This window comes from Oryx dammah, unplaced genomic scaffold (genome assembly GCF_014754425.2).
Source record: "Oryx dammah isolate SB20612 unplaced genomic scaffold, SCBI_Odam_1.1 HiC_scaffold_17, whole genome shotgun sequence".
Taxonomy (NCBI): domain Eukaryota; kingdom Metazoa; phylum Chordata; class Mammalia; order Artiodactyla; family Bovidae; genus Oryx; species Oryx dammah.
Window position 1 is genome coordinate 78,444,239 of NW_024070201.1, and position 20,878 is coordinate 78,465,116.

General features: G+C 41.0%; 1 protein-coding gene and 1 pseudogene across 1 annotated transcript; one reads left to right on the plus strand and one right to left on the minus strand.

The window, feature by feature from the left end:
- The first annotated feature begins 2,943 nt into the window (after positions 1–2,943).
- Positions 2,944–5,101, plus strand: LOC120876015 (annotated as a pseudogene).
- A 3,457-nt stretch (positions 5,102–8,558) lies between these two features.
- LOC120876016 (olfactory receptor 5B2-like) lies at positions 8,559–20,017 on the minus strand. The gene is made up of 2 exons (XM_040257740.1): positions 19,975–20,017; positions 8,559–9,337 (listed from the first exon to the last, which is right to left on the minus strand). Exons 1-2 carry the CDS (start codon positions 20,015–20,017, stop codon positions 8,559–8,561), a joined length of 822 nt encoding a protein of 273 aa, XP_040113674.1.
- Positions 20,018–20,878: the final 861 nt, after the last annotated feature.

Sequence of the window (20,878 nt, forward strand, 5' to 3'; positions counted from 1 at the left end):
AAGAGGCAGCTAGTGTAACATACATATGCTTTCACCCACCCTGACATGACGCATTTTTCCAAAGTCCATTGTCTACAATTGGTAAATATCTCTGCTGAGTTGCAATGGAGCCGTCACATGGGAGGGAAAGCTAATCGAATGTTTGAGCACCAACATATTTGTGAAAGTTCCTATACTGATTTTTGAGAATAAGAAAAGAGTAATATTTAACCTTAAGGAACACCCGATATTCCTGGAAATTGTACTCTCCTTGGTATAGATGTCATCTCATAATCTTCCTAACAATCCTTTGACATTTATGTGCTATTATCTCCCTCTTTACAGATGAGAAACTGGAGTTTGGAGGAGTTAAATAAATTACTTAAATTTAGGGTGACGCCATCTCCATGCATAGAACAAATGCGTGACCACTAGATGTGCTGCACTGAAAAAAATGTGATGTCTTTTGGTGGAGTGTGAGATCAGAGGCAAAAGGAGAGACGAAATCATGGAGCTAATTCCTTTGTTGAAAAAAAGTTCCTAGGGCAGAGCTGTGGTGGTAAGGCAAATGCGGATTTTAAAGAGGATTTTCTGAGATTTCTTTGAGACATCTTTGTGAAAGAGCAAGAAAAGATATGAGACAAGAATTAAATTTTAAAACACAATAAAACATCAAGCCCTGGGAAAGATATGAAACTAGTGGAATGCATTGCAGGTGAGAACCAGCTGGTTGAACAAATTCAGAAAACTGACGTTCTTTTTCAATTAAGCATATATTTACTGTATGGCTGAGCTATCTTTCTCACAGCTATTTACTTAAATGAAATAAGAACTTATATTTGCAGAAAAACTCTTTAGGGTATATATGTTGCTGCTGCTGCTGCTAAGTCGCTTCAGTCGTGTCTGACTCTGTGCGACCCCAGAGATGGCAGCTCACCAGGCTCCCCCATTCCCGGGATTCTCCGGGCAAGAACACTGGAGTGGGCTGCCATTTCCTTCTCCAATGCATGAAAATGAAAAGCGAAAGCGAAGTCGCTCAGTCGTGTCCGACTCTCCACGATCCCATGGACTGCAGCCTACCAGGCTCCTCCGTCCATAGGGCCTTTTATACGTGTAGATCAGCTTTATTCATAATCACCAAACACTAAACCAACATAACGCTCCTTAACTGAGTAACAAACAATCTGTAATGTCAAAAGAATGGAGTACTGTTAAAAAATTATATACAGAAAACAATTACGTAGTTTCCAGGGGCAGTGGCTAGGAGAAGGAGTGGACCACAAAGAACTGTGGGTTTCATTTACATGGTAGAAGTGTTCTATAAATGGTTAGATAGCTATACATATTTAAATTATTGGAATAATGCACACAAATTTGTGGATTTTGCAGTTTTGCAATTACACATTTAAAGAAAAAAAAAGAATGGCAAGTAATACCAAAATATGCATGCATGCTCTTATGCAATAAGGTCCCCACAGGGTGTTCAGTTACTTCTTCCCTGGGAAGTTGGGGTGAAGAGCAGTAGATGGTCCCATGGGGGCACCCCTGGAGAGCTCCATGTCTCTGTAACTCAATCCTGGTTCCCTTGCACCAGCCTCTGAAATACCAACAACACTCCAAGCAACCTCAATTTAGAGGGGCCTGACTGCATGCCAAGCTCCTTGACCAGCAAACACTCACCGACTGTTAATCATCGTCCTTGCACACAGGTCTTCCTCCCACCTGAGGAATTGCTATGAGCCTACATGATTGCCAAGGAAATCACCTCAAGATAAAATTTATGTTGAATAACTTTAAAATGGTAACCCTCTCTACTGAGTTTTTCAGTACACCTTCCCTTATTTGCTATTTACAGACATAATTCTGTAAGCTACACGGGAGGAGTAATTTCACAATGTTTATTTTACAAACTAGGAGAAAGTGATACCTTCAAGAGCACAGCAAGAATTAATGCTGGATTTGGGACTTGAACCTGGGTTCTTGGGGCCCTGTTAGTCCTGGTTCCTGGGTCCTTGTTAGTGTTTCACCCTTGATCTTTCACTATCTTAAAGTACTTGGAGTTTTTTGACCACTACCTACAGTTCAGCTTCTTTATCATTATTTAGGCATTATTTCATGGCTGAATTTCTGATTTCACACTCTCTATTCAGGATTGACTGTCCCTTCTCTTCAAGGAGTGAGAATTATTCCATAAACACCATTAGTGAAAAGTGTAATTCATGAAAAAACAATGGAAAGCCTATACATACTATGAGGTTTTTGAGCATAGCAATGATGTTTTGAATGTTTTTTCCAAAATAGTGATTTGAGATTGGAGTCTTAATATCAAAATTTCCACTGGTGACAAATTTAGTGGTACTTATGAACCCTCCTGTTGCTTCCCTAAAGAAGATGAATAAAAAATAAGACAGATGGTGCTCTAATTGAGCAGGTAGTGATATTTTTTTCTTGTTCATTAACAGTTGGTCTCTTATTAAAGTTAAAAAAAGGATAAGTGTGAAGGGATTATTCTTTAAACTATACAGAGAACAAAAGGAAATAAATAAATTAGCAAGATCCAACAGCAATTTAACCTTTTATCATCCTTATATTTATTGGTACTTTTATATGTGTTGACAGTGAGGTGACTAAAAGCTCCTGGATTTTGATTATTTGAAAATTAGGCTTGAGTCTTGAATCTTTTAGACTAGCAATAGAATTGTAGAATATCATGTAATCTCTCAAATCTCTAACTCCTTTAATAGCAAAATAAAAATAATAGTACTGCACATTGCACACACACACACACCCAGCGGCACACACACATTTGCATGTGAAGTTCTGAATATTAGATCAGGATAATTTGGAAGTAGAAATTGTTAATGATAATGCACTTAAATTTCATTGCAATTTCTTTTTTGTTTGTCACTTTCCCCCTTAACTTCTCACCACTACAGTACCTCTCATAATTCCCAAACAGCACTGATGGAGACCAGGAGAGAAGTGACGCAGGTCACCCTCCTTTGACTGGCAGTGCCCCGGAACTGCAGAGTCTCCTGTTGATCGTGTTTGCTACCATTCCCCTCATCAGTGTGATCGGAAACCTGAGAATGGTCACATTGCTTCTCTTAGACTCTCGTCTGCATAGTCCTAGGCACTTTTTCTTCAGTAACCTGTCTTTGGTGAACTCTGCTTACTCCTCAGCTGTCACTCCCATAGTAAAGGCTGGATTACTCACTGGAGACAAGATCATCTCCTACAATGCCCGTGCTGCTCAAATGTTCTTCTCTGTAGCCTTTTCAAGTGTGAACCTTGCCTTCTGGCCTCAGCGGTTTATGACCGCTACACAGTAGCAGGCAAGCCCTTGAATAACACCACCACCACGACAACACATGTGCGTGTACGTCTGTCCGTGGGCTCCCGTGTTTGTAGGTTTCTGAATATGCCTCTTTCCATGTTGGGGACATATTCGGTCCTTCTTTATGCAAGTCCCACATAGCTCATCAGGCTGTGATGCTCCAGCTGTCCTGGCTCTCTCTAGGTCTGATAAGCACATTAATGAAGTGGTTCTTGTTTTCATCATGAGCTTTAATGTCTCTTTTGCTCTTCTGATTATATTGATTTCCTATCTATTAATATTTGTAAATATCTTGAAGATGCACTCAGCTCAGGGGCACCAAAAGGCTTTGTCCATCTGCGCTTCCCACCCCACTGCTGTCTCCGTCTTCTACGGGACCGTCATCTTCACGGACTTACAGCCCAGCTCCAGGCACTCCACAGACCCAGACAAAGTGGCGTCTGTGTTCTGCTCTGTGCTCATCCCCATGCTGACCTCTGTGGGGTATAGTCTGGGGAACATGGAGGTCAAGGATGCGTTCAAGAAAGTCACTGACTTACGGATGGCTAACAAACACATGAAAAGATGCTCAACATCACTCATTATTAGAGAAATGCAAATCAAAACCACAATGAGGTACCACTTCACACCAGTCAGAATGTCTGTGATCCAAAAATCTGCAAGCAATAAATGCTGGAGAGGGTGTGGAGAGAAGGGAACCCTCCTACACTGTTGGTGGGAATGCAAACTAGTACAGCCACTATGGAGAACAGTGTGGAGATTCCTTAAAAAATTGCAAATAGAAATGCCTTATGACCCAGCAATCCCACTGTTGGGCATACACACAGAGGAAACCAGAATTGAAAGAGACACAAGTACCCCAATGTTCATTGCAGGACTGTTTATAATAGCCAGCACATGGAAACAACCTAGATGTCCATCAGTAGATGAATGGATAAGAAAGCTGTGGTACATATACACAATGGAGTATTACTCAGCCATTAAAAAGAATACATTTGAATCAGTTCTGATGAGATGGATGAAACTGGAGCCGATTATACAGAGTGAAGTGAGCCAGAAAGAAAAACACCAATACAGTATACTAACACATATATATGGAATTTAGAAAGATGGCAATAATGACCCTGTATGCAGGACAGCAAAAAAGACACAGATGTGTATAGCGGACTTTTGGACTCAGAGGGAGAGGGAGAGGGTGAGATGATTGGGAGAATGGCATTGAAACAAGTATAATATCATGTAAGAATCGAAATGCCAGTCTATGTCTGATGCAGGATATGACACGCTTGGGGCTGACGCGCGGGGATGACCCAGAGAGATGTTGTGGGGAGGGGGGTGGGAGGGGGGCTCATGTTTGGGAACGCATGTACACCTGTGGTGGATTCATGTCAATCTATGCCAAAACCAATACAGAATTGTAAAGTAAAAATTAAAAATAAATAAATAAATAAATAAATAAAAAAGAAAGTCACTGAGAAGGCCACATTTCCTACAGATTCTAACATTGCAGTGTGTCCAGTGTGTGCTCAGTTGCTCAGTCATGTCCAGCTCTTTGTGGTCCCATGGACTGCAGCCCACCAGGCTCCTCTGCCCACCGAATTTTCCAGGCAAGAACACTGGAGTGGGTTGCCATTTCCTAAGACGGGATCTTCCTGACCCAGAGATTGAACTCACATCTCTGTTTCTTGCACTGGCAGGTGGGTTCTTTATCACTAGCACCAGCTGGGAAGCCCAGTGAGTACAGTAACCTTTATTAATCCCTCTCAGATTTTCCCCACGCAATGAGTTATTTTTTTTAAGCACCACACTGCATTTAAATTCCTGAGATGACATCCTTATCTTTTCAAAAGTCTGATTTTGGTAAAAAGAAAACATATTCAGAAATTCAATATCTGAATGAAGATAGCTAAAGGAAAAGCAATAGAAAATTTGGGACCTGTTTGTCAAAACTTACTTCTGATATTTGATTCATTGTGTGGTAATGTACTAATTATATACTGATGTATTTGATTTGTCATTATTATGGGCACGTACACACTGGAATGGGAAATTTGTCAGAGGTAAATGGAGCATGGCTAGTTTTTGATAAAAATAATTTAAATTGTTAGTTGAGATATTCAGTATAAAATTGTGTCTAATAGCAATTATTTCTTTTGTGAAATAACTGTTTTAATATTCTGGATAGAAGGAAAAATTATAGTCTTTTAAATGAAAGTATCTACTCTTTCGGCACATTTTGTTGAGAGATGCATAAATATCATATCTTAAATGAATCAGTATTTCTGTCTTGACTGAGTCATTTTTGTTAAGTCAACATGTTGCCATCATAATTTTTAAAAAGATAAAATAATCATCCAAACTCTATAGCTTGGTTCCCTCTGTGTGTTCTACACGCTATGGGTTTGGACATGCTGTTTGCTGTTTATTCGCTCAGTCGTGTCCGACTCTTTGCTACCCCATGGACTAAAACCCTCCAGTTCTCCTCTGTCCATAGGATTCTCCAGCAAGAACCCTGGAGTGGGTTGCCATTTCATTCTCCATATGCCTAGTCCAGATGAGAGCTTTCCAGGTGGCTCTAGTTCTAAAGAACCAGACTGCTAATGCAGGAGATATAAGAGACATGGGTTCGATCCCTGGATTAGGAAGATTCTCTGGAGAGGGCATGGCAGCCCAGTCTGCTATTCTTGCCCGGAGAATGCCATGGGCCGAGGAGCCTGGTAGGCTACAGTCCATGGGGTCACAAAGAGCTGGGCAGGACTGAGCGACTTCACTTTCACTTTCACAGTGCCTTAAGGGAGATAATGGAAGCCTGGTGTGTGCCTCACCCCAAAGCCTGTCCTCCACGCACAATGCTATGCCTTCCTCTCAGAGTCGCCTCTGCTGATGGACATGCCCCCGTTGATCCAGTTCTTCTACACATGTTCTATGCACATATCTTTTACTTCAGTGTGAACCCTTGACAAGGTGAAGTTGAAAATTTTGTTAAATTAAATTTGATCTAAATATTCTTAAAGCCAATCAACCCTGAATATTCATTGGAAGGACTGATGTTGAAGCTCCAATACATTGGCCACCTGATGCGGAGAGCTGACTCATTTGAAAAGATCCTGATGCTGGGAAAGATTATGGGCAGGGGGAGAAGGGGACGACAGAGGATGAGACGGTTGGATGGCATCACCGACTCAATGGACTTGAGTGTAAGCAAGCTCTGGGAGATGGTGAAGGACAGGGAAGCCTGGTGTGTTGCAGTTAGACACGACTGAGAGGCTGAACAGCAATGCAGATCACAGTCTTAGGAACCACGCAATGTAGATTCAAGGGTTGTCTTGGGTCTAAGGCATGACTTGGCTATTAATACTCTTTATTTTATTCATTTTCTTATTCTGCATTGAAGTACAGTTGGTTTGCAATATTATATTAGTTTTGGGTACACAACAGAGATTCAATAGGTTCCCAGATTATACTCAATTTAAAGTTATAAAATATGGGCTCTATTCCATGTGCTCTATATTATATCCTGGTTCATGCTTCTTAACCTCCTTCCTCTCTCTTGCCCCTTTTCCTTGGCCTCTCCACACTAGTAACCAATAGTTTGGTCTCGCATTTGTGAGTCTGTTTCAATTTTGTTACGTTCATTTATTTGTTTTATTGTTTTATTCCACTTGTAATGGAAAATACGCAGCATTTGTCTTTCTTTCTCTGACTTATTTTACTTGGCATAATACCCTCTAGGTCCATCCATGTTATAGTAAATGGCAAGTTTTAATTCTCTTTATGGCTGAACAAACCAAACCAAATACAAGCAAATACACAGACAGAGACAATAGAACAGCGGTTTTAGAGGTGAAGAGGGCTAGGGGCTGGGTGAGATGGTTAAAGGAAGTAAACTGTATGGTGATGAGTAGAAACTAGACTTTTAGTGATGAGTGCACTGTGCTGTATACAGAAGTGGAAATATAACATTGTACACACGAGACGTGGGATTTCCCTGGTGGTTCCGGTGGTGAAGAATCCATCTGCCAGTGCAGGAGATGTGGGTGCAATCCCTGGGTCAGGAAGAGCCCCCGGAGAAGGAAATGGCAACCAACTCTAGTATTCTTGCCTGGGAAATCCCATGGACAGAGGAGCCTGGTAGGCCATATAGTCCATGGGGTTGCAAGAGCTGGACATGACCTAGTGACTAAACAGTAACAACAATGATATGAAACTTATATAATGCTATAAACCACTTAAAGGGAATTAATAAGCAGCATTAGCTTATTTTAAAGCAACTGCAAACAGAAAAATATACAATGTCATTGCTATCTCAGTGCATTTTTTTAAAAAAAGTGAATGTTGGTAGTCATGGATGAAAAAATTTAAAAATTATTATATTATTTTTCCTCCATTTTTCTTGTACTGTGGCTATTGTATCCTTTTGAAAACTGTGATGTGAAAATTCAGCTTAATAAAATGACTCAATCAAAACAATTATTAATTCACTCAAGATGGTATGTTTATACATCTGTCAGTAAACTATGCCAACAAAATAAGCACATAGTTTCATCAAAAGTGTATTATTTTTTTTCTCAGACTAGGACTTTTAGAACAGATATTCAGCTAAAGAAAGTAATATTACATATAAATTTATATTTTAATCCACTAAGTCACTATTCACATTATTTTTAATAAAAACAAGCCCTCTCCATCTATCTCCTGCTGATTTTCTTCTCCTACATGTATGTGGGTCTACAGGGCACAGGCATGCACTTCTGTTCATGGGCTGCTTGTTTTCCTGCTGTACCTGTATGCTGTAGTCCATTCTGAAGGAGATCAGCCCTGGGATTTCTTTGGAAGGAATGATGCTAAAGCTGAAACTCCAGTACTTTGGACACCTCATGCGAAGAGTTGACTCATTGGAAAAGACTCTGATGCTGGGAGGGGTAGGGAGCAGGAGAAGAAGGGGACGACAGAGGATGAGATGGCTGGATGGCATCACGGACTCGATGGACATGAGTCTGAGTGAACTCTGGGAGTTGGTGATGGACAGGGAGGCCTGGCGTGCTGCGATTCATGGGGTTGCAAAGAGTCGGACATGACTGAGCGACTGAACTGAACTGAACTGTAGCGCATGTGGTCGGTAAAATGCATGTGGAGCATGGAAAGGTCCTTCACAAGCCCTGGGACAAGCAGAACCAAAATATTTTATGCTTCTCTTTGGCCATCCTCATTTAGTTGTTAGATTTCTGAACACAACGTTTCCTTATTCTAAACGATATACTTTAGAAAAAAATAAGGGTGCTGTGAGGTGGGAGGCACAGGTGGATAAAGCCTTCTGGTATCCTGCAGAGGAGTGCACCTTCAGAATGGTGATAAATATGAATATGTAGGATATTAAGATAACCAGGAGAGCAAAGAAGATGTTGAAACTGGCTACATAAACAAGAACCATCTCACCAACATACCTATCTGAGCAAGAGAGAACCATGACTGCTGGAACATCACAGAAAAAGTGGTGGACCACATTGGCCCTACAGAAAGAGAGACTGAAGGTGATTCTAACATGGATGGAGGCATTCAGGAAGCCACAGACAGAGGGGCCTGTGGACAGACCAGCACACACGCTTGTCGTCATAGTTGCGGTGTAATGGAGAGGCGTGCACACCGCTGCGTAGTGGTCATAGGCCATTGCTGCCAAGAGGAAGTTTTCCCTAGTGGCAAAGGCTGCAAAGAAGAACATTTGAGCAGCACAGGCATTATAGGAGATGACCCCGTCGCCCTTCAGGAATCCAGCCAGGACTGTGGGCATGACAGCTGTAGAGTAGCCAAAGTCCACCAGAGACAGGTTACTGAGGAAGAAGTACATGGGCGTGTGGAGCTGCGAGTCCAGGAGCACCAACAGGATGATGCCCATGTTTCCAACCAGATCGACCAAGTAAATGAGAACGAATACTATAAAGAGGGGGACTTGCAGACGTTTGGTGCTGCTTAGTCCCAGGAGAATGAACTGTGTCACTTCTTTCGTGTTCTCTACCCGGGTTACTTAAGAATCAGATGTCCAGAGCAAAGGGAAACAAAGGAATAGAGCGTCAAATTTAGTTAAGATTGCAGTAACTGCGAAACTGAAATGTTTACATCTTATGAACATTTTTTCATTACAGAAATGATACGTGCTTCAAGATTCTCCACATTTAAAGCGTGGACTGGAGAGAAAAATTTAGTGTATTATTCATCTAGAATTCTAAATTATTGAATGAGGGATCATAATGAATCATCTCTCCAGTTTTTAATTATTTTGAATATGTCAAAACATGATCATTTTGGAATTAATAACTCTGACAGTTATTTTCCTAGCCTATTAAATTCATACACTTCTTTGTTGTTTATATGCCAAGACCGGCTGTAGACACAAGAGGATGAGTACTTTGTATTTCCACAAATACTCACTGGCAAGTCAAATTCTGTTGTCAGATAAAGCATTTCTCAAGTTTGACGTGTCTTTACTAAATTTAAATTAAACCGATTTTAGCTCTGTTTAAATTACTTATTGTCTTCATCGGTCCAAACTCAGAGGTCGCACAGAGAAGTAACCGAGACTTACGCGCGTAGTGTATGCAGTGGCGTGACTGGAGGAGCAGGGCAGGTGCAACCAGCAGAGGCAGTTCTCAAAGGAAGGCTTAGCGGTGGATGCAGAGCTGGGACTCTGAGAAGAGCCCTAAGTTAACAGCCTGAGTCTTTGGTCATCAACTGACTTTCCTGAACCAGTTGTTCTCCAACTGAAAAATTAAGATAGTAAGGAGACCTAAGTCAAGGTGTTATTTTGAGAATTACGTTAGATAATACATGAAAAGCAATGAGCAAAAAGCTGAGTGTTCAGCACAGTCTGAAGAAGATACTATTACTATTAAACATGAATAGTGGTTTTCTATGCTGGGTTGTGAAAGGTGGATGATGGTGTGCAGGGCTCCAGGTGAGGATGAGTTTTGAGGCCTTGTAACCTCCTCTTCATTTTGCTTTTTGCTCACACACCACTTAGGTCCTTTCAATTTTTTGGTGCTTTCCAATATATCAGCCTCTGTTCATGCTTCTGCCTGTATAATTGTCCACTCCGGTCAGTCCATGTGAGCTATTCTTTTGCTTAAATTTTTTTTTAACTTGTATATCAGCTTAATTTGAAATAGTCTCCTTTTCTTCTTTTTTTCTTATTACTGTTTATCCAATAGTTGAATCACAGATGTAGAGGGTTGAAAGCTCATAGTTTGTGGGTTACTTTTAGCTTGTAGATCTATTTTGGTGGCAAGCTTTTTGTTTTAAATATTTTAAATTTAAATGTATATATGGACTATAGATACTTACCTTACTCCTTGACAAAATAGGACAGTTAATCCTGAATAGTAAGTTTGAAGTCAGAAATTTAGCCATGAAATAATGCATAAATGCTGTTAGAGAAGTCATCTCTCAGGCAGTGGTAGAAATGTTCCCAGGTCTCTAAGGGAGGGAAGATGAGGGAAAGAACACTAGTATGTGGTCAGGTTCTGGATTGACCATGCATTCTTTCTGTGCCCTTGGAAGAGCCACATATGTCCTCTCTATTTGTAAAATAAATACAGTTAAATTACTTCTCCCACATAATTCACAAAATTGCCTCTGTAAATGGCAAATAAAGGAAGGTCTATAAAATACTAAGAGGTAATTATTTTAAGGTTGCTTAGTATAATTTTTACCTTGGGGTATTTTCTCTGATGACTGAAGGCTCACAACAAATCCTTAGATCAGCTGAAGACCTGCCAGACTAACAACCCTCACTTGTTAACCTGCAGAGTAATAAATGGTGGTAACAGGGGCTCAGCGTGCAGTTTGCACCCCTGAAATGATGTTGACCGGAGTCATGATGGGATTTCAGAGACGAATGCGTGGGAACCAGCAGGGAATTACAGAGACAGCATGAGGGCATCTACAGCTCGTCATCCCACTTTCCAAGGAGGAAGCAATTTGTTATATTTCTTGTTATAGCCCCCATTTAAAATTGACGAATAACTTACAAACAGTAATGTGCATACTTTTTAGTTTATGGTTTTAAGACTTTGGTCAAATGTAGAGTCATGTAGCCACTACCACAATTGTTGTTGCTTTGCTAAGTCGTGCCCACAATTACGCATTATAAATTTTCCTAAACTTCTTTGTGGTCAACCCTATCTCTGACCTATTTCCCCTCATAGCCTCTTCTTGTAAGTAGCTTCTAGTGTCATGCCATTGTGGCTGTGAAAGAAACCAGAAAAAAACATTAACACATAGAAGATAAGCAATGTGCTTCTAAATAACCAATGAACCAACAACAACAAAAAAACTAGACAGGACATAAAAAAATACCTTGAGACAAATGGAAATGGAAACCCAATGTTCTAAAATCTACAGGATTCAGCAAAAGCAGTTCTAAGAGGAAAATTTATAACAATACAGGCCTATCTCAGGAAACAAAGAAAAATCTCAGAAAGATAATCTAAGTTTATACCTAAAGGAACTAGAGAAAGAAGAACAAATAAAGCCCAAATTAGTAGAAGGGAGGAAATAAGACCAGAACAAGAGTAAATAAAGACTAAAAAAATAACAAAATATCAATGAAAATAAAAGCTGGTTCTTTGAAAAGATAAACAAAATTGATAAACGTTAGCAGGACTCATTAAGAAAAATAAAGGGCCCAAATAAATGAAATCAGAAATGAAAGAACGTTACAACAGACAACACACAAGTCCAAAGGATCCACAAAAGATTCCTACCAACAATTATATGTCAAACAATTCATTAGCCTGGAGGAAGTGAAAAATTCCAAGAAACATACAATATGGTTAAGACTGAATCAAGAACAAATAGAAAATCTGAAAAGACTGATCACTAGTAATGAAATTGAATGAACTGAAAAAAAAAATTTTCCCATCAGACAAAAGTCCAGGACCAGACAGCATTACAGATGAATTCTACCAGACATTTAAGTAGAGTTAAATGCCTACTTTCTCTAACGATTCCAGAAAATTGAAGAGAAACAAATACTTCCAACCTCATTCTTAATCTCTGTCTCATTCCAGCATTATCCTGACACCAAAATTAGTAAAGTCTGTATACGTATTTTGTCCTGGAAAAAACAACGGAAAGAACCTGGGAAGGAACAGGTTAACTGTGCAGCAGTCACTCTGCCTTCCTTAGATTCTGCCAACTTCTTTGACAACTCGGGCCCTTAGCATAACTTTTCCCTTCTCTTGGGCAGTCTTTGCCACACTGCTTTTAATTATCCTTCAGGCATTGGCTGAGATGTTGATTCTCCTGAGAAAATGTTCTGACCATTCAATTCACAGTAGATTTTTACTATTCACTGTCATATGGAGACCCTTTTCTATTTATAACTATATTCTTATTGGTGTGTTTGTTTCATGTTTGTCTTCTCCACTCAACTTAAGCACAGTAGACTAGTAAGACTAATATTGGAGTTTTGAATGAATATGTCTTCCTAGACTCCAAACTGTGGCTGATACTTACTTGGGATCAAGAAATAGTTGAATGAATGGATAATTCTTAACAATGGTGTAAAGATTTAAGGAATGAGGGGTTGGAGTAAGTTTGGGATTCATTTTGCTTGTTTAATGTTAGAGCCTGTGTCTCTATACTCCCATGTTTATGTCCAATATGCCCTAGATGTAATGATGTAATTTGATTTTTACCAATGTATTGTTAAGTCGCTAAGCTGCATCTGACTCTTGCAACCCCATGGACAATAGCCTCCTAGGCTCCTCTATCCATGAAATTTCCTAGGCAAAAATACTGGAGTGGGTTGCCATTTCCTTCTTGAGGGGATTTTCCTGACCCAGGGATTGAACCTGCTTCTCCTGCTTTGCAGTTGAATTCTTTACCGCTGAGCCAACAGGGAAGCCCTTTTAGCAATGTACCGATAGCTTGATTTTTTTATAGATGTTTTAAAGAATAGTTTTAGGTTGAGAGCTCTATTTAGCAGGAGGTAGACAGATTTCCCGGAGAAGGCAATGGCATCCCACTCCAGTACTCTTGCCTGGAAAATCCCATGGACGGAGGAGCCTGGAAGGCTGCAGTCCATGGGGTCGCTGAGGGTCAGACACGACTGAGCGACTTCACTTTCACTTTTCACTTTCATGCATTGGAGAAGGAAATGGCAACCTACTCCAGTGTTCTTGCCTGGAGAATCCCAGGGACAGGGGAGCCTGGTGGGCTGCTGTCCATGGGGTTGCACAGAGTCGGACATGACTGAAGCGACTTAGCAGCAAAGAGATTTCCCATTCACGCCTGGCTCACACAGTAGAGAATACTAATACTATCATTAAAACTACTTGCTATAATTTCTTTTTTTAATAATTTTTTGACATGATGGATATTCTTTAAGGCATAGTGATGGCTTTTCTCCCAATGATATGGATTCCCAAGTTAGTGAGAACAAATAGTTTCCAATTTCAAGCTAATTGTGAATCCCAAAGTTCATTGCTTCTGGCAGGATGATATTAGTGCTTTCCCTTTAACCCATCTATTACAGTACAGTGATGCAGACCAATAATCCTGATGGCAGTTTTGATTTAGGGAATGGGTGTTTTTATTTTCTCTTATTAGGGTTTTATTCTGGGAGGATGTTAGAATGTAAAGTGCTGAGGAAGAGGCCTTGCGACCTATGCTCCAGCCACATTGCCTTCTTTTAGATGCTAGCAATTTACTTGAAATTTGGAGCTGTGATCCCATGTTTTTTGTTTTCCATGGGATGATTTTTCCCACACCGGTTCTTTGTCATTTTTAGGCCTGGGTGATGTGCTAACTTTCCCTTAGCATTCTGTCCAGTCAGATTTCTTCTTGTCTCTCTTATTTTTCCATGTACAATTACTTGTTTATCCTATACATAATGTTACATATATATGCACATACACAAAATTATCAGTTCAGTTCAGTTCAGTTGCTCAGTCGTGTCCTACTCGTTGCAACCCCATGAATCGCAGCATGCCAGGCCTCCCTGTCCATCACCATCTCCCGGAGTTCACTCAGACTCACGTCCATCGAGTCCGTGATGCCATCCAGCCATCTCAACCTCTCTCGTCCCCTTCTTCTCCTGCCCCCAATCCCTCCCAGCATCAGAGTCTTTTCCATTGAGTCAACTCTTCGCATGAGGTGGCCAAAGTACTGGAGCTTCAGCTTTAGCATCATTCCTTCCAAAGAAATCCCAGGGTTGATCTTCAGAATGGACTAGTTGGATCTCCTTGCAGTCCAAGGGACTCTCAAGAGTCTTCTCCAACACCACAGTTCAAAAGCATCAATTCTTCGGTGCTTAGCCTTCTTCACAGTCCAACTCTCACATCCATACATGACCACAGGAAAAACCATAGCCTTGACTAGACGGACCTTAGTCAGCAAAGTAATGTCTCTGCTTTTGAATATGCTATCTAGGTTGCTCATAACTTTTCTTCCAAGGAGTAAGCGTCTTTTGATTTCATGGCTGCAGTCACCATCTGCAGTGATTTTGGAGACCCCCAAAATAAAGTCTGACACTGTTTCCACTGTTTCCCCATCTATTTTCCATGAAGTGATGGGACCGGATGCCATGATCTTCGTTTTCTGAATGTTGAGCTTGAAGCCAACTTTTTCACTCTCCACTTTCACTTTCATCAAGAGGCTTTTTAATTCCTCTTCACTTTCTGCCATAAGGGTGGTGTCATCTGCATATCTGAGGTTATTTATATTTCTCCTGGCAATCTTGATTCCAGCTTACGTTTCTTCCAGTCTAGCGTTTCTCATGATGTACTCTGCATATAAGTTAAATAAGCAGGGTGACAATATACAGCCTTGACATACTCCTTTTCCTATTTGGAACCAGTCTGTTGTTCCATGTCCAGTTCTAACTGTTGCTTCCTGACCTGCATACAGATTTCTCAAGAGGCAGGTCAGGGGGTCTGGTATTCCCATCTCTCTCAGAATTTTCCACAGTGTATTGTGATGCACACAGTCAAAGGCTTTGGCATAGTCAATAACACAGAAATAGATGTTTTTCTGGAACTCTCTTGCTTTTTCCATGTTCCAGCAGATGTTGGCAATTTGATCTATGGTTCCTCTGCCTTTTCTAAAACCAGCTTGAACATCAGGGAATTCACAGTTCATGTATTGCTGAAGCCTGGCTTGGAGAATTTTGAGCATTACTTTACTAGCATGTGAGATGAGTGCAGTTGTGCAGTAGTTTGAGCATTCTTTTGCATTGACTTTCTTTGGGATCGGGATGAAAACTGACCTTTTCCAATCCTGTGGCCACTGCTGAGGTTTCCAAATTTGCTGGCACATTGAGTGTAGCACTTTCACAGCATCATCTTTCAGGATTTGAAACAGCTCAGCTGGAATTCTATCACCTCCACTAGCTTTGTTCGTAGTGATGCTTTCTAAGGCCCACTTGACTTCACATTCCAAAATGTCTGGCTCTAGATTAGTGATCACATCATCATGATTGTCTGGGTCATAAAGATCTTTTTTGTACAGTTCTTCCATGTATTCTTGCCACCTCTTCTTAATATCTTCAGCTTCTGTTAGGTCCATACAATTTCTGTCCTTTATCAAGCCCATCTTTGCATGAAATGTTCCCTTGGTATTTCTAATTTTCTTGAAGAAATCTCTAGTCTTTCCCATTCTGTTGTTTTCCTCTATTTCTTTGCATTGATCGCTGAAGAAGGCTTTCTTATCTCTTCTTGCTATTCTCTGGAAGTCTGCATTCAGATGCTTATATATATATAGCTATATAAATATATGTTTTTCTATATATATTCATAGGCTTAGGTTATTTCCTTGTTTGATGCCTATCTTCATCACTAAGCTTAAGCATTGTATATGCAAGAATGGTTTAATTTTGCATGGATATAGAGTCCCATGTCTCACAGTTATAGTTTATATCCATCTGGGATCAGTAAAGTTTAATGAGCTGATATTTCTTCTCATTGTACAAACATTTAAGGTGAATTAAGTGAACTGTTAATTCCATGGTTCCACTATGTCTTGTTTAATGACAGAGCCTGTGTCTCTGTTCCCCAATATTTATGTCAAATTGCAGCTCTGGAGGTCATGTTGTGGTTGAGTTAGTGCAACATCAGAAAGAATTGAGGGCAGGAGGAGAAGGGGACGCCAGAGGATGAGATGGTTGGATAGCATCACCGACTCAATGGACATGAGTTTGAGCAAACTCCGGAAAGCCTGGCATTCTGCTGCCATGTGGTCATAAAGTGTCAGACACGGCTTTGCAACTGATAAACAACAACAAAGAGAATTACTGCAAATAGTGAACATACGCTCACGATCTCCCTCAACAGGCAGAGCTGGATCCCCACAGACAGGTCAATCACCTGTTCCCTAGTTAGGTGAGATAATGAGGTTTGTAGCCCTCATAGGGTACTTGTCCACTGAGAATTCCATGTCTACACAACTCCTTCCTGGTTCCCACATCACTCTAATTGTCCTCATATTAGAAAGTGCAGCCCAAGAATCTGAGTTACTTTGGCCAATTGTTTTTCTTTTGATTTGTTAATAGTTGTCCAGTAGCAACAATGACATAGCAACAATGACCTTCCCCCAGATTGTGATATTGCTAAGAGCAGTAACAATGTCCAGGGAAAATCAATCTAATAACACTAATAATGACGATGGTTGTGATGACCACCCCTTACCAAGTAGGGATTTTCTTATCATAGCAGTAGTCTTCAGGCAAGATGTTGTTGGGACTGCCTTTTTATTATTTCTATTTTGTAGATAAAGATACTGAAGCTCAAAGAGGTTAAGTGACTTATTTAGGAAGAGTGAGGACCAGATCCAGGAGTAGAAATCTTGTTCACTGCTTCCAAGGCTAAAACCACTTTTTTTCCTTCAGTTTCTTCCTGCAGGTAGGGAACTTTAAACCTTTTGGTCAAACACTAAAGAAAAGCATCACAACAGAATGTTTACTTGCTTTCATTAGCTGAGTTTCTGATTTGAGTTCAACTCACGTATGAAGGTGCTGGATTTGCATGTTGTATTGTTCAGGCAGTCAGGTAAGCCTACAAATCAATGGGATGAAATCTCCTGCATGCATAAATTTGCATAAATAGACATAGTCAAGAAAATGTATTAAGGAAGCCATTTATCCCTTGATTTATTCAGAGCTGGGGCTTAAGTTCTTTGAATATTTCTTTTATCTGTTTTATACAATTGAAAGTTTTTGCCTAAACACTATAGAGGTCCTATTAGAACTTCTATATATTTATGTTGTATATTTCATATATTTATATCTATATATTTACAAAGTATATTTATCATGGGACACTGAAAAAAGCACAGGAAGACCGTGAGTCTCTGCTTGGCTGAGTATAAGCTTGCTTGACTTTGAACAAGTTATTTAAACTATTCCAATCTCAATTTTCCCTTTTAGGGAATGTGATCATAGTAGTTATCTTGACTAACAAGCTTTAGCTTTATTTTTCCTCCAGGAGAGTGTTGTACTAAAACCTAAGACTTCCCATGTGGAGGAGAAACTGGGTGGGGAGTTTTATATTGATTCCTAGAACAAATTTTGTTTCCAGGATTTGAGAAATTTGTATCTACACTATTACTTAAGTGAGCAGTATTTAAGGAATCAACAGGATATCCTAGTCACCCTGCTCTGTATAAATGACTCTCATACCACTAACTGCAGGAGTGGCCTTTGCCCAGAAATCTTCATGCTTCGGTCATGACCCTCGCCTGTTTAATCACCTTCCAACCCCTATTTTCACCTTGAGACCAGAGGACTCACCTCATTGTTACATTCATTGCCGTCACTCAGCACGAAGCTCAGGATTGTCATATCAGCCCTCAACTCCTACGAGATCACGCCCACACACTTCTATATCTCTCGTTTACTGATCCCAGCTCCACTCCTGCCCAACTTCTGATATCATTCCACTCTGGAATTTACAGTCAACCATCAGCATAACCCAATACACACTTAACTTTTTCTTCAAAAATTCTCTACCTCCCTTGTGTAACCAAAATCTCTCTGTGTCCTGGGACAGGTCAGCTATCTCAGGAGGCAGTAACCTCCTCTCCCATATTCCTTTGCTACTAAATCTCTTTAGTTTTTAGACCTTAAAGCAACCTAATATTAGTCTGTCTAAATGCTTTCTTTGATACTTTTAAGAACTTTTATTTATTTGTTTATCTTTGGCTGTGCTGGGTCTTCGTTGCTGTGTGGGCTTTCTCCAGCTGTGGTGAGCAGGGGCTACTCCAGTTGCAGTTCAAGGGCTTCTTGTTGAGGAGGTGTCTCTTGCTGCAGAGCATGTGCTCTAGGGGGCTCTGGCTTCAGTACCGTGGCACGTGGGCTTGGTACCGTGGCACGTGGGCTCGGTACCGTGGCTCCTAGGTTCTAGAGCACAGGCTCAGCAGTTGGGGTTCTTGGGCTTAGCTGCTCAGCAACATGTGGGATCTTTCTGGATCAGGAATTAAACTCGTGTCTCCTGCATTGACAGGCAGGTTTTTTTTTTTTTAACCACTGACTCACCAGAGAAGCGCCCTTTGGTGTTTTAATGTGTTGGATTTAATATTACATATGTATGCTGAGCCATCAGAAATTTCCAAGAGATTTCATGGTGGTGGTTTAGCTGCTAAGTTGTGTCTGACTCTTGTGACACTGTGGTTTGTAGCCCACCAGGTTCCTCTGTCCAAGGGATTTCCCAGGCAAGAATACTGGAGTTGGGTCGCCATTTCCTTCTCCAGGGGATTTTCCTGACCCAGGGATCAAACCCAGGTCGTTGGCATTGAGGGAGATCTCCTGCATTGCAGGTGGATTCTTTACCAACTGAGCCACTAGGGAAGCCTGCTGCTGCTGCTGCTAAGTCCCTTCAGTCGTGTCCGACTCTGTGCGACCCCATGGACGGCTGCCCACCAGGCTCCCCTGTCCCTGGGATTTTCCAGGCACGAACACTGGAGTGGGTTGCCATTTCCTTCTCCAATGCATGAAAGTGAAAAGTGAAAGTGAAGTCGCTCAGTCGTGTCTGACTCTTCGCGACCCCATAGACTGCAGCCTACCAGGCTCCTCCATCCATGGGATTTTCCAGGCAAGAGTACTGGAGTGGGTTGCCAGTGCCTTCTCCAGGGAAGCCTAAGAAAGTTAAAATTAATCTAATTTGAGACATCCTGTCTTTAGGAGGAGAAGGGGATGACAGAGGATGAGATTATTGGATGGCATCACTGACTTATGGACATGAGCTTGAGCAGACTCCGGGAGTTGCTGGTGGACAGGGAAGCCTGGCGTGCTGCAGTCCATGGGGTCACAAAGAGTCGGACTCAACTGAGTGACTGAACTGAACTGAACTGAACTGAGGTATCTGGCCATCTCTTCTGAGCTCCAGACTTCTGTATCAGAGCTGTTGATGTAATGCTTTTACTTGGACCAAAAGGAATCTCAAACTTAATGATGATTTCCTTTTCTCTTTGTCCCAAGTAGCTGCTTCTTTCCCACCATTCTTTGTATCACTATTCAAAAATAGGAGTCAGCACTGATCCCTCTCTCCACCATCAATATGCAAAGTATCAGTAAATCCAGTCAGCTCTACTTTTGAAATACATCAAAAATTGAACAACTTTTTATTATCTCTCTCACTACAACCTTGGTCTAAGCAATCATCTTCTCTTACCTGGAATAATGTAATAGCCTATAATTTCTTTTGCAACTTTCATCTTTATCTTGCTAAATACAAGTACCTACAGACCTACCAGAGTGATTCTGTTCAAAGAATTCAGATTAGGTCATGTTGGGTTCAAATCCTATGATGCTTTCCAATCTCTTTCAGAATAAAAGTTTAACAACTTCAAGTAGCGTGTGAAGGCACTTTAGCTTCACACTGCTGCACTTCTCTCACCTTCCAACTGCAGCCTTATTGATTTTCTTGCCGTTCCTGGAACAGTCTTGAATGCAGAAGATCCCAGAGCCACGTATTTTCTGTTTCCTCTGCCTGGGTTATGGGCTTCCTTTGTGGCTCAGAGGGTAAAGAATCTGCCTGCAATGCAGGAGACCTGGGTTTGATCCCTGGGTTGGGAAGATCCACTGGAGAAGGGAAAGGCTTCCCTTTTGGCTCAGCTGGTAAAGAATCTGCCTGCAATGCAGGAGACCTGGGTTGGATCCCTGGGTTGGGAAAATCCCCTGGAAAAGGGATGGCACCCACTCCAGGACTCTTGCCTGGAGAATTCCAGGGACAGAGGAGCCTGACAGACTGCAGTCCATGGGGTTGCAAAGACAGGGACAGGACTGAGTGACTAACATTTTCATTTTCATTGCCTGGGCTGTGCCCTTCCCCCAAGTATACTCAAGGCCTTCTCCCCTACTCCGTTCAGGCATTTGCTAAAACTCTCATTTTTGTGAATGAGTCTATCCCAGACCACCATATTTAAAATTATATAGTAGAAGGAGTTTGTAGGGAAAACAAATGTCATGAATGATGTTATCAGTCCTTTGATTTCACCCTTATTGGCAAGTCATATTGTAGGTCATCCACCTCTCCAATACAGATAGATCAAACCTGCTGTTTGAATTATAATATC

Bases quoted from the DNA above. Each gene is read 5' to 3' on its own strand.
- LOC120876016 (XM_040257740.1), bottom strand. From the start codon at position 20,017: ATGAAAGTTGCAAAAGAAATTATAGGCTATTACATTATTCCAG. The intron at 9,338-19,974 runs GTAAGAGAAGAT...CTGATTCTTAAG, and splicing joins AGGCTATTACATTATTCCAG to TAACCCGGGTAGAGAACACG.